The following is a 12,432-nucleotide window of genomic DNA, read 5'->3' as shown; positions in this document are numbered from 1 at the left end:
GAGCCTGTGGAGAGCTTTTAGTTTTCACGCTTGTGAAGTCTGAGGAGTCTGGTTTTGCTGCTGGGTTTTAAAATTCAAGTTTTAGTACCCTACAGCAGGAATAGAATGTGAAGGTTGGCACACACTTGTTGTCAGCAAGGTTTATAGATGGTAAAAGAGCTTTGTTTCTGGAGTAGATATAATGCTGAGAAGATTTAGATGGAGAATAGTTAATTTCCTCCCCCTCAGGTGATCCTTACTGAAATGCATGAACATTGAATATCTCCACTTGTATGCTGGATCCTGGAACAACCTATATGAGAAGGTTCCTGTTTAACTTGCCCACCTGACGGCCCTCGATACAACTTATAAAACGAGCACTTTAGAGAGGGGAGCCCCTAAGTCGCTTTTATTGTCCTTTATATGGAAAAAATGGTAGAAAGTAGCTAGATAGGCAGCACAGATTGATAAGACAAATTGCTATGTCTGTTTAAGCCATATAATGCTGTTTTCACAGTTGACCGACAGATTGTTTTCACTCTGTGGATTTGGGATCGTTGAGCATCCTAAGCCCTGTCATGTGTTTCAATACTACATTGTTTGCATGTTTGGTAGATGTTGCCCTGTCAACAAGATCCTGCATTTCTCGGACCTCCAATCTGTTACTTGACCAGATCATCACTAAGAATAACAGTAGGATTGGTTGTTTTCTGTTTCTATAGAACACAGTAAATTAAAACAACAAAAAGTAGGTTATTTGGCCTGCTTGGTCCCCATATATCTGTGGATTGTCTGTTTCGCTTGACAAACAACCTATACATTCTTTGTAAGTTTTTAAGAGCGTTCTTTTAAAAATGTCCTATACTATATATGTTTTTGGTCTGTCACTTACAATCGATCCACTATAAAATTCAGCTTTTTCCACCTTATTTTCATTTTTTTTAAATGGGGAGTTGGGGAGGTTGTACTTTCGGGGAGAGTGGGGTTCAGTGTATGCTCGCTGTCTGCAATTCAGGTATACATTTGCGCCCTACCAAAGTCAAAGTTCCCCAGCCACTCATGATATTTTCCCTACAAAATGATGTGCGATCATGGTTGGCAAAATCGATTTCAAAATGGGAGAAGCCGCAGGGTATCATGTTGATTTCACCCGGAATGATGGATGTTGCAGAGTAGCTCTTCACGTCTTTGGCATACCCTTGCGTATACCAAAGCAAACGCAACAATGTTGCACTCCGTCCATCATCTTGTTGTGTTTGCTATGTTCGCACTAAATGGCCAAGTTTTTGCCCGGTGATAGATCCCGTGCTCACTATGCCACTGGATTCAAGCTAGCCTGGTTGATGAGGGGTGCTACCCCGAAACCGGTCCCAGGATGCTTGTTTCCGGTCCAGGGAAGACCTGATGTGGCAGTTCGGGCTGGCCTGTGCCATGGGCACAGGGTCAAGACTGATTTGCATATGGTTGGGTCCAAACTGGGGTGGCATGGTGAGGAAAAAATTATGGATTTTAACCCAGGTCTCTTTACTGGGGGGGAATATTTGATTAACTCTACATTTCGTCCATCATCTGTGTATCTTTTGCATTCTCGCCCTAAAATGCGCCGGGTATGGCCAGACGTGGATCCCATGCTCACTGTGCCTCTGGATTCAAGCTAGCCTGGTTGATGAGGGGTGCTACCCCGGAACTGGTCCCAGGATACTTGTTTTCCGGTATTCCCATGCCTGAACTTCCAGTTTTCTGAGTTCCCTTTTGAGGTCAGCATTCACTACGAAACAATAAAATCTCGGTGATGCCCCCATGTTATTGACTGGGGTTTCTTGTCTAAGAGAATGTACCTAGGGCAAAGGGCCAGCTAGCCTCCGTTTTTCAACTGTGATCTCAAAACAATGTCTTCGTTTATGTAGTATGAAGATCCTTATACCTTTATTTGATATTTTTATTAAAATCATAATTTAATTTCTATTTTAATGGCTTTTTTTCCCTTCATTGTTTTTGTCTTGGTTTGACAGCCGGGAGACGTACAACGCTTTGACTAATTGGTTGACAGATGCACGGACCCTGGCCAGCCCTAATATAGCCATTATTTTGTGTGGAAATAAGAAGGATCTTGACGCAGATCGTGAAGTAACGTTTCTAGAGGCCTCCCGGTTCGCGCAAGAAAGCGGTGAGTGTTCCCAAAAGTACTTTTATGGGCTCAACGTTGAAATTATACATTTTCTATTGGAAGGTATTGCGTTGAGAGTTGCTGACTTGAAGAAAAAATGTAATCTTGAATTCTTTGAAGGACATATAGAGTGGTCCTTATTTAGTTCCTTTCAAAGTTCATCTTGGGCTAAAAATCTAAACTTTAAGGAGGTTAGACTTTTTAAGTTGCATGATCATGTGTTCACTTTTCATCCGTCAAATTATTCCCCTTAATTGTATTTAACCATGTAATCTGTAATGGTCTTTTAACAGAAATCAGTAACCACTTTTGTGATTCTCTGATCAGACTTGATGAAGACCTGAGTAATATTTTATTGTCAATTAAATTTAAAAAAATTGCATTCTGTGAAATTTCGCTAAACTTTACATTACACGATTTTGTCTTGTTTTTGACTGTCGCAGGCCCAGAAAATATCTCTAAAATTGAGATTTTCTGCTCAAATCAATCTGCTGTCAGTTTCTAGTGTGACTTTTTTTTATACCGTCCATACACATTTCATTACATTTTCAAAAATGTTTCAAAACCTTTTGTTAGAAAAAATTACATATTTTCACGCACCCTAAATTTCTAGGTGTCTGTATTGGGTCTGTGTATGTTGCAAAAAAATTTTTTGGGGCTGAACTTTTTTTAAAATTGTTTTGTTAGTGCTTTTGCATTTCTATATCAGTAGCTGCTTTGGCCATAAACTGTACAGTGAACTAGAAAATGCAGCCGCCGTAGGCTAGGAGCGTCATCCCAGACCTTTTTACGAATTTAGGTAGAGGTTTGCAAAACTTTTTAAATCATCAGCTTCAACAGAGCTACTACGGCAGAGGCATCACTTAAATTGGGTGATTGATTCGGTGTCATTTTATTTAACTCTGAAATTGCTGTAGCTTAGGTATCTGACGATAGCTAACTGTTATAGCCGCCAGAGGGCGCCCAAACTCTATTCAATTACTGCATGATTTCGTCCTTACTGTAGTATTTCGTGAAGTTGGTGAGTTCTCTATGGGAATCTGTGAAAAGCTGTAACATGCTCAGCAACATGTAGTATTGATTCCTTTTTTTTTTTTTTTTACAATATTTATTACACATTTTTATTAACTTTACAATTAACCCACCTCCCCCCACGAGACCAGGTAGCAATTTATACAGTCAAACATAAGTAGATTCACATTACAGTTCAATCACTTTCTGAAAAAAAGAAATAAATACAAAAAAAAGAAAGGGAGAAGAGAGAAATACATAAACTAAAAATAAAAGACCTCCTAGATCTAACAAGATATTTCTATATCAAGTATCTCCCATTGTTCCCCCTAATCATTCTCTTCAATCCAGTCAAGAAGGGGACTCCATATCTTCATTCCTCTTCTACAAGTCTTATACCCTTTATTTCTATAGATGGCAACTTCAAGGCTACATGTCGCCAGCAGTCTGGCCCTCCACTGTATATATGATGGTGGTGTCGGATCTAGCCAAGCTGATGCAACACACAGCCGAAACACCCCCATCGCGACAAAAATTAACCCTTGTATCTGTTTTGGCCTATCGCTGTTTGACACATCCAGCATGACTTCTGCTGTTCTAGTGTTTACCTCATAGTGTGCTATCTTTGTAAGAATAATTACAACAAGGGGTGGTGAGGAACAGAGTCTCTGAATTAAGCAGAAAGCTCTCACCCAGTCAAGAGATCAGGGCTAGATCCAACACCATTTTTTAGCTCACTGCACCATCCCAGTTTCAGAACCTGGCTGTATGCAAATTAGTCTGTTCCTGTCCCAGTGCATGATGGGAACAGGGCAAACCAAACTACAAAAGCCAATTCTTACACTGGGAAGGAAACAAGCTCCCGGGGACCGGTTTCTGGCATTACAGCCGTCTTCGGCCCGGTTTGCTTGAATCCTGATGGTGCAATGAGCAAGGGTCTCACATCTGAGAATACCCTTCCACGCTTAGGGTGGACAACCACCCCCTTTTGTAAATCGATTTTGGCCACTATAGGTGTGGCAGGGTATACTCAGACATGAGTCCCTTTCTCACTGCTCCATCAGGATTCAAGCAAGCCGGGCCGAAGAGGCTGAAATGCCAGAAACCGGTCCCCGGTAGCTTGTCTCCTTTCTGGTAAAGAATTGGCTTGGTAGTTTAGTCTGCCCTGTTCCCATGATGCACTGGGCCAGGGACAGACTGATTTGCATATAGCCAGGTTCTGAGCTGGGATGGGGCAGTGAGATAAATAACGGTGATGGATCAAGCCCTGATCTTTGGACTGGGTAAGAGTGGTCTGCTCAATTCAGACACTCTGTTCATCACCACCCCCTTTTGTAAATCGATTTTGGCCACTATAGGTGTGGCAGGGTATACTCAGACATGAGTCCCTTTCTCACTGCTCCATCAGGATTCAAGCAAGCCGGGCCGAAGAGGCTGAAATGCCAGAAACCGGTCCCCGGTAGCTTGTCTCCTTTCTGGTAAAGAATTGGCTTGGTAGTTTAGTCTGCCCTGTTCCCATGATGCACTGGGCCAGGGACAGACTGATTTGCATATAGCCAGGTTCTGAGCTGGGATGGGGCAGTGAGATAAATAACGGTGATGGATCAAGCCCTGATCTTTGGACTGGGTAAGAGTGGTCTGCTCAATTCAGACACTCTGTTCATCACCACCCCCTTTTGTAAATCGATCTTTGTAAGAAAGCCTGATATTTCGGCAATTAAATTAGTTAACGAGTCACAGGAGGTGAACATGTGGAGGATATCTGCCGCTGGGAGTGCACAACATGGGCAGGTTGTACCTTTCCCAGTTCCCCTTTAGCTATTTTAGAGGGAGTATAATACAATGAGAAATAGGTCGTGTAGTATTGTGCTTGAAGCCTAATGGACATAAGGCATGAGAGTGACATTTCATATGAATATGCCACACTTCGGGTAGAAAGTCCAAGTTTAGTCTGCCATGCCACTATATGTTTGTTCATGTCATCTGGTAGCAATGCATTCAAAGCCCCATAAATCTCACCGATTTTTTGGGGCATCTCCCTATGTAGGGGTTCCTATGAATGAATACAATTGAAATTTGATCCTGCCACCCCCTTTCTTCAATAGGAAATCTCTCACTTGAAGAAATTTAAAGAAATCCCTATTAGGAATATTGAATTCTAGTTTTAATTCGTCAAATTATTTAAATCCATTATTCGGAAAAAAACAGCCAAGCTGAGTAATCCCCAGATCCTTCCATTTCTTTATACAGTTATCATGAAATATCTCTGGGAGATCTGAGTTCTGATTCATGGGAGTGTAGTAAGAATAGCGACCTAGTCCTAATAACTTTTTAACATCCCCCCAGACTTTGCTAACATTATTGATAGTCTTCAATTTGACTTTTTTAAGATACCCGTCATTAACTTGTCGCCATAGACATCCAGCGGCCCCTTCTCCCAGAATAAGTTCTTGTGGTGTTGATATATTGCCGCTTCCTGGGTTACCAGTTATAAGACTCAAGCTATACCTTAATACTGTGGCCCAATAATATAACTTGAAGTTGGGGAGAGCCCAACCTCCACGTTCTCTTGTGTTATTGAGCCACCGCAATGCCCTACGCGGTCGATTATATCCCCAAACAAACCTAGTAAACAATGTATCTGTATTTTTAAATACCTGTGGAGAAAATTCGAAACAAATAGCCTGAAAAAAATACAAAAACGTATGTAAAAACATCTTAACTACATTAGTTCGACCATCAATAGGTGTAAATTGTTCAATCTGGTCAGTTCTTTTTTGGTGCGTTGTATAAGTGGATCTATATTAATACTGACGATAAGCTCTATAGCAGCACAGATGCTAACCCCTAAATATGTGGCCTTTTCAGTTACTCTAGAGTCACTCATCATAATCCTGCTATTCAACACAATCTGTGTCTTGCTAGCATTCAATTTCTACCCAGAGGCTTTACCAAAGAGTAGTGCTTCGGCTTCTATCACACTTATAGCACTTATAGGGTCGCCTGTGACAATGCCGATGTCATCAGCATATCCTAGACATTTTGTATCCATATCACGCACTCGGATAGGCGGGATTAATACATTATTTTCCAGCCTCCGAATAAATGTATCTATATAAATAGCAAATAAGAGGGGTGAACAAGGACACCCTTTTCTTGTCCCCCTGGTAATAATAACATTTTCTGACAGAATCCCATTGATCAAGACACTGGCCCTGGGGTTTATATACAACTGTTGAATTGCATTTATAAACTTCTCACCAATACCACAATTTGCCATTGCCTCCCCCAGGAATTTCCAGGAGACCCTATCAAACGCCTTCTCCGCATCTAGCAAGATGAGCGCCATAGGGTCTCCTGTAGTTCCCGTGTAGTCAAAGAGGGAAATAACTCTTTGTACATGGTCAATAGTAGACCTTCCTGGCACAAACCCTTGTTGCCTTTCAGACTATTTTATGAATCATAGGTGCCAGCCGTGCTGCTAATAGCTTGGAATAGATTTTGGAATCCCCATTTATCAAGGTAATTGGTCGATAAGATCCCATTACCTGTGGATTTTTATTTTTCTTTGGAAAAACTATTGTTTTAGCTAATGACCATGACCTCTGTGGGTTCCCCCCTTGCCCAATGAATTGGAAAAGTTCTGAAATAATCCCCCTAATTTGTGGCGCAAAGTTTACATAAAACTCTGTGGGTATTCAATCCAAACCCGTCGCCTTACCATTAGGCATAGAGTTCAATGATAATAAAATTTCTTCCCACTGTATGGGGCTATCTAGTATATCCCGATCATCTGTATCCAACTGATGTATGATAGTTAGACCCAGATATAATTCAGGTTTGCGGCCCGCATTATCAGTTTCATGATATAAGTTCTGATAGAACTTCTGAAAAGCTGTTCTAATATCTGTAGATTCTACTCTCAGGCCCACTGCAGGATCAATGATTTCTTTTATTAAAGTACTTGATGATTCTTCCTGGGTTCTGACAGCTAATTGGTGACCAAGACTCATCCTCGACATCCCCCGACACAGCCACATCTCCGGACACCTGAGAGACCTGCACTGGCTCCCGGTCAACAAGAGAATCACCTTCCGTCTCCTCACCCACGCACACAGAGCCCTACACAACCAAGGCCCAAGATACCTCAACAGCCGCCTCAACTTCTACACTCCCACACGCCAGCTTCGATCGACCAGCCACGCCCTCGCCGTCGTCCCCCGCATCCGAAGAGCCACCACAGGAGGAAGGTCCTTCTCTTACCTGGCTGCCAAGACTTGGAACTCCCTCCCGACCCACCTCCGCCTGACCCAAGACCACCTCGCCTTCAGGAAGCAGCTCAAGACCTGGCTGTTCGAGCAGTAGCGGACCCCCCCTCCCCAAGCGCCTTGAGACCCTCCGGGTGAGTAGTGCGCTATATAAATGCATTGATTGATTGAAATGCATTGATTGACCTACCCGTTCGCTTAACTCATAAGTTTTCTCTTTTTGGGAATTTGCCCTGCCAATCGCCTTTTCAATTAAAATTTTCGAGATGTAATTCTTCGCGATTGCTACCCTACTTACCACAGACTCTATTTCCCTGCCTTCATGTATTGCTTTAATCAAATCATCCTCAGCATTACATAAATTATGTTCAAGAGCTGTCCTTTTTAACCTCCTTTCTTTATTAAGCTGGAAAGAAAAGCGCATAGTTTCGCCCCTAATACAGGCCTTCAGTGTTTCCCACACTACGTCCACTGTTGCAGACCCCATATTTTCTGACACAAAAACCGGAATCCATGTTCTCATATGTTCGCAATATCCTTCGTTATGCAAAAGTGCCTTTTCAAATGTCCATGTGTTTAGCAAAGGTTTATCTGTGCCACACGTAAGGCTGAGCATTAATGGATTATGATCCGAGAGGATTCTTGGTCATTTTTCTATTTGACACCGTGATTTTAATGCATTAGACATAAACATAATCCAGCCTTACGTGCCGTGAGTGCGGGTGAGAAAAATAGATATACCCGGGATCCCCTGGATGTTTCGCTGTCCATCCATCTACTAAACAATGTAACCCACACATATCTTTTAGTGCTTGAAAAACTTTGTTTCCGCCCTCGAAATTTAAACTCTGGACCCATAGACCAGTCGCTAGGTAAGTGAATATTTAGATCCCCACACACTATCAATGGAAGGGGCCAATGCACAAGTTAATCAGAAACAGTGATCATCACGTCTGGATCGTCACTAATATTTCCATAAATGGTGCAAAGTGTTAGTTTATTCTTCCCGTTATTATATCCACACTCCGCTATAACATATCGTCCAGATTTGTCCGCAACTGATCTTGAAAACTGCAACCCTGTCCCTTTTGCTAAGATCGCCACCCCCTTGGTACGTGATCCTTGTGTAGTAGCGGAAATAAGCCGGTATCCGAGTGTTTGAAGTAGATGCTTTTGTGCCCCCTCGATATGTGTTTCGTGCAGACAAATAATATTGACAGATAAAAGCTTATGTCCCTCTGCCACTTTCTGCCTTTTCTTTACATCATTAAGGCCACATATATTCATTGAAATTATTTTTAGTTTAGCCATACCAGTTGTTTATTATTACACAATGAATGTTTTATATATTGCGTTCTTAAACGGGGACTGCCGCCAAATAATTTCTTTCTATGGTTCTCTGTGTGTATCTCAAACCCCCAATAAATTCCTTTGGACCTGGTCTCCCCCCCCCCCATTTACCTCCCCTTGAGGCATCCTGGGTCCAGGAGGATCCAGGTGTGGGCATCCGTTTGGTCAGTACGCCTTCGTGCACCCCCCCTCCCAGCCCCACGCGAGTTTTATAGTTACATAGGAAGAAAATCTATGAAAACGAGAGTTTAACTCCAGTTATTAATAGTCATGTATTATACCATATTTGATTAGTGATTGGTATTGTTCTCCCCATATTTTTCACAAGAACATTCTTTATATAGTACATATGGTCCAATCCACATCATATCGAAAGATTTCTTTCTTGAACATTATCAATATTATTTTTTTGCGGTCTCTGAGATTTCTTTGAGGTAATTTTCAGCCTGTATTTCGCTAGTGAAGCTGCGGGTTAATCCCCTAAAAACAATTTTCAGACGAGCAGGGTTCTGTAGAAATACTTTCGCATCAATCTCCTCGAAGGGAGTAAATAACTGCCTCAACCTCCATCTCCTCTCAACAGTTGCGTGGGCAAAGTCTGGTCTAACAAAGAATATGGTGCCATTAAATTCTCTCTTGCTCGTAGGACGAGCTATGTCATAGATAGTGTCCCGAAGTAAAAAAATTCCAAAAAACACCAACATTGCCCTTGGAAATTTAGATTGGTTCTGTGTTTGCTTAGACTGGGTAAGGGGGAAGCGGTGGGCTTGTTGAACCTCTCTCTCCAGTTCCCAGTTTTGCAGTTCTGGGAGGGCTGTTTTAAGAAGTCTAATTACATACCCCCTTGGGTCATTGCCTTCGACGCCTTCGGGAAGCCCCAGGAAGCGCAGGTTGTTTCGCCTTGATCTATTCTCTTGGTCCTCGACCTTGGTCAACAGGTCCTGTATAATTCCTTCTTGCGTTTTTCCTTGCTTTTGAAGGCAGGTGACATCCTTCTCTAGATGCTCAGTTCGTGTTTCAACTGACACCATCCTTTCTGATATCGCTAGACAAGTGCTTCCCACCTTGTTAACCGCACCTTGCAGCTTTTGGATGGCTATATGATGCTTTTGGGTGTCTATTTTAACATCTTTATGAAGTTTCTTTATGGAGCTTAGTATATCTTTCAGAGACGGCTCGGTCGCTTCTCCTATTCCATTGTGTTGAGAGATGTCCCCAGTTGAGTCCTCCCCACTTTCTTGAGCCAATGCTATTTCCTTTAATTTCCTAGGTTTTAGTTTTTTTCGGGTATTGATTCGCTCTGGATTGCTTCCCCGATCAGTGGTGTCTTCATAAGTTGATTTTTTTAATTTTTTATTCCTTATTTTTCGTTTCTCAAGTTTTTTCCTTGGTGTAATTCCTTGCCCAGGATCGCTCATTTCCCTAATATCCGAACCGCCTGATATTTCTAGGGTTGATACATCTTGGTCTTGGTCTTGGTCTGGAAGTTGAGATACCAGTTTCGTAAATATCTGCATCCGATTCATCTGAGTGTGAATTAATTTCCAGAGAGAGTTGTTTGTCCAAGGGAGGATTCTAAATTAAATGAGCGTGAATCCCTGGAACAAGTTTTGGACTTGCCCCGCTTGCACCACTCTGTGTCATTGAGTCCTGACTCACTGGCTCATAACTTGGCCCTGTATTCGCCCCCACTTTGGATATTGGGCTGAAGATATTTAAAATACTAGGCTGCGAGGTAGTTCATTGCCCCGTCAATTTTGCGTTTGCTTTCAAATCCTTAATGGTTTGTAGCCGCTTTGCTTTTTTGACCATTAGTTCCATCTCTTCGGTTTCTTCAGAGTCCTCGTTCTCCTTAGATCTCTCCTTGAGTTTTTCTTTCTTTTTCTCTAAATCCATACCATTAGCTTTAGCTACATTTTTATCACTCTTCTCATCCTTATTAGACTTTTCATAGTCTTCTTGTTGCTCGCAGCTGTTCATGTTTTTGCATTTAACTTTGTCTTTATTTTTCTCCTTTTCTACGCCCCTTTTGTTACCTCTCTCCTCCTTGTCTTTTTCTTTCTTTCCCTTTATTTTTGTCTTTATCTTGTTCTTGATCTTTATTTTTAACTTCCTTTTCTTTTGCTCCTCTTGTCTCTACTCGTCTCTGAGTTGGCTTTGATGACTATGATGTATGCGCATTATCCACGTCCGGTGCGTCTTGTGCCTTTTCATGAAGTTCATTAAGTTCAGCTTCTTCAGTGCATTGGTCTCCTGTGTCTTCCACGCTCTCAGATCGTGGCATAGGTTGGTCAAATACCAAGCTTTGATCACATAGCTCCTGGTTATGTTTAGCACTCTCCCCCTTCCAATGTCCATGCCATTCATTTTCTCTGTCTCTGTCTCTTTTTGCCTTGCGTTCTGTTCAATTACAATTGCCACTTTCAATATTTTCAATGCGATCAAAGCGCTCAATATGATATATGGGTCATAAGCGTGTATTTTACGGTTTAATTGACAGAGCTGATTCAATCTAATAGTGCTACATTCAAGTTTTCGTTTTTTTTTTTTTTTTTGCCTGCTGCTTGTCAAGTTGCATGCACTTAATGGGCGCCTTAGACCTAATTGTAGTACTCGTAGCACATGAAAGAAAAATTTCGCTTTTGACCTCCACCAACCGCTTCCATGAGGAAATGTTCAGGCAGCGAAAATGGCTCCCTTGAGGTTTCCACCAAGGCCCTCTTCGCATTGTAAGCTGTTGCTTTAAGAGTAGGGTCCGTTTTTTTTCCCCCTCCCGTTTTTTTTTTAAAGCCTTCAAAACAGACGCTATAACCACCGAGCAAGTGATTGGTAGCAGAGCGGTGACGAGATCAGAGCCTTCCCAGCAGAGCTTGTAACCTGGCTGCAGACAAGGGTAATATATATCAGTAAACTCCGCAGTTAGCACCACGGTAAGCGGTACACTCCAACACCCCAGACTATCTCTCAGCGCTGCCCACGCACTGTAGATCTGAAATGCCGCATATAACTGTTACAGTCTTATTATTATTATCCCCAGCGGAGCTCTGAGGCCATCGCCATCGCGTCGCATCCTACCTTCCACCAGGGCGTTCGCAGGTAGTTAATCCACCGGTAATCCACGGTTAGCAGCAACAGTGCGTGAAGAGAGGAGAGAGGAGACAGGAGTAGAGGCGGGGGGGGCGAAAGGCAACCGTCGACGAGTGCTCACTTGTGTCCACAGGTATTTGCCTGTATCTGTAGAGTCCGTAGTAACTCAAATGTCAGATTTCAAACCATAAATATGCCCAGGTTCAAATCATCTTACAGACCACTTCCTTGTACCGTAAAATGTTTTCAGTTTAGTTCAGTTTAGTTCGTGCCATAAAAGTTTTTTCCCCAATTCAGTCTCAGTTCAGTATATCTCAGCAACTCGGTTGAACCGAACCGAACCAGCAGGTTTAACCCTCATCATCATCATCATCTTGATGCAGGGCTCAGGGCAGGGTTCAGGAGCAGGAAAGTGCTCAGCCAGCGACTACACATCCCGACGCCATCTTGCCTCTGTATGTACTATTGATTCCTATTGATTCGTAGTAACATAAGGTTATCTATATTTGTAATCCTGTTTGTAATTTTCTTATTTTACCTGGCAAAATTGTTCATGTATTCAGCACTTAT

General features: G+C 42.3%; 1 protein-coding gene across 3 annotated transcripts in view; it reads left to right on the top strand.

The window, feature by feature from the left end:
- RAB4B (RAB4B, member RAS oncogene family) overlaps nucleotides 1-12,432 on the top strand; it is a 237,689-nt gene that overhangs the window by 165,932 nt on the left and 59,325 nt on the right. For all 3 annotated transcript variants that reach the window (XR_015299958.1, XR_015299957.1, XM_086938008.1), the window contains exon 5: nucleotides 1,992-2,146. Coding sequence is in view for 1 of the 3 variants with exons in the window: in XM_086938008.1 (XP_086794134.1) it covers nucleotides 1,992-2,146 (155 nt within the window). In the remaining 2 variants the exon portion in view is untranslated. The remainder of the gene's footprint in view (nucleotides 1-1,991; nucleotides 2,147-12,432) is intronic.

Source organism: Lissotriton vulgaris, chromosome 9 (genome assembly GCF_964263255.1).
Source record: "Lissotriton vulgaris chromosome 9, aLisVul1.2, whole genome shotgun sequence".
Classification (NCBI taxonomy): domain Eukaryota; kingdom Metazoa; phylum Chordata; class Amphibia; order Caudata; family Salamandridae; genus Lissotriton; species Lissotriton vulgaris.
Note: the sequence above shows the minus strand (reverse complement) of the source record. Positions and strands in the feature narration are given on the sequence as shown.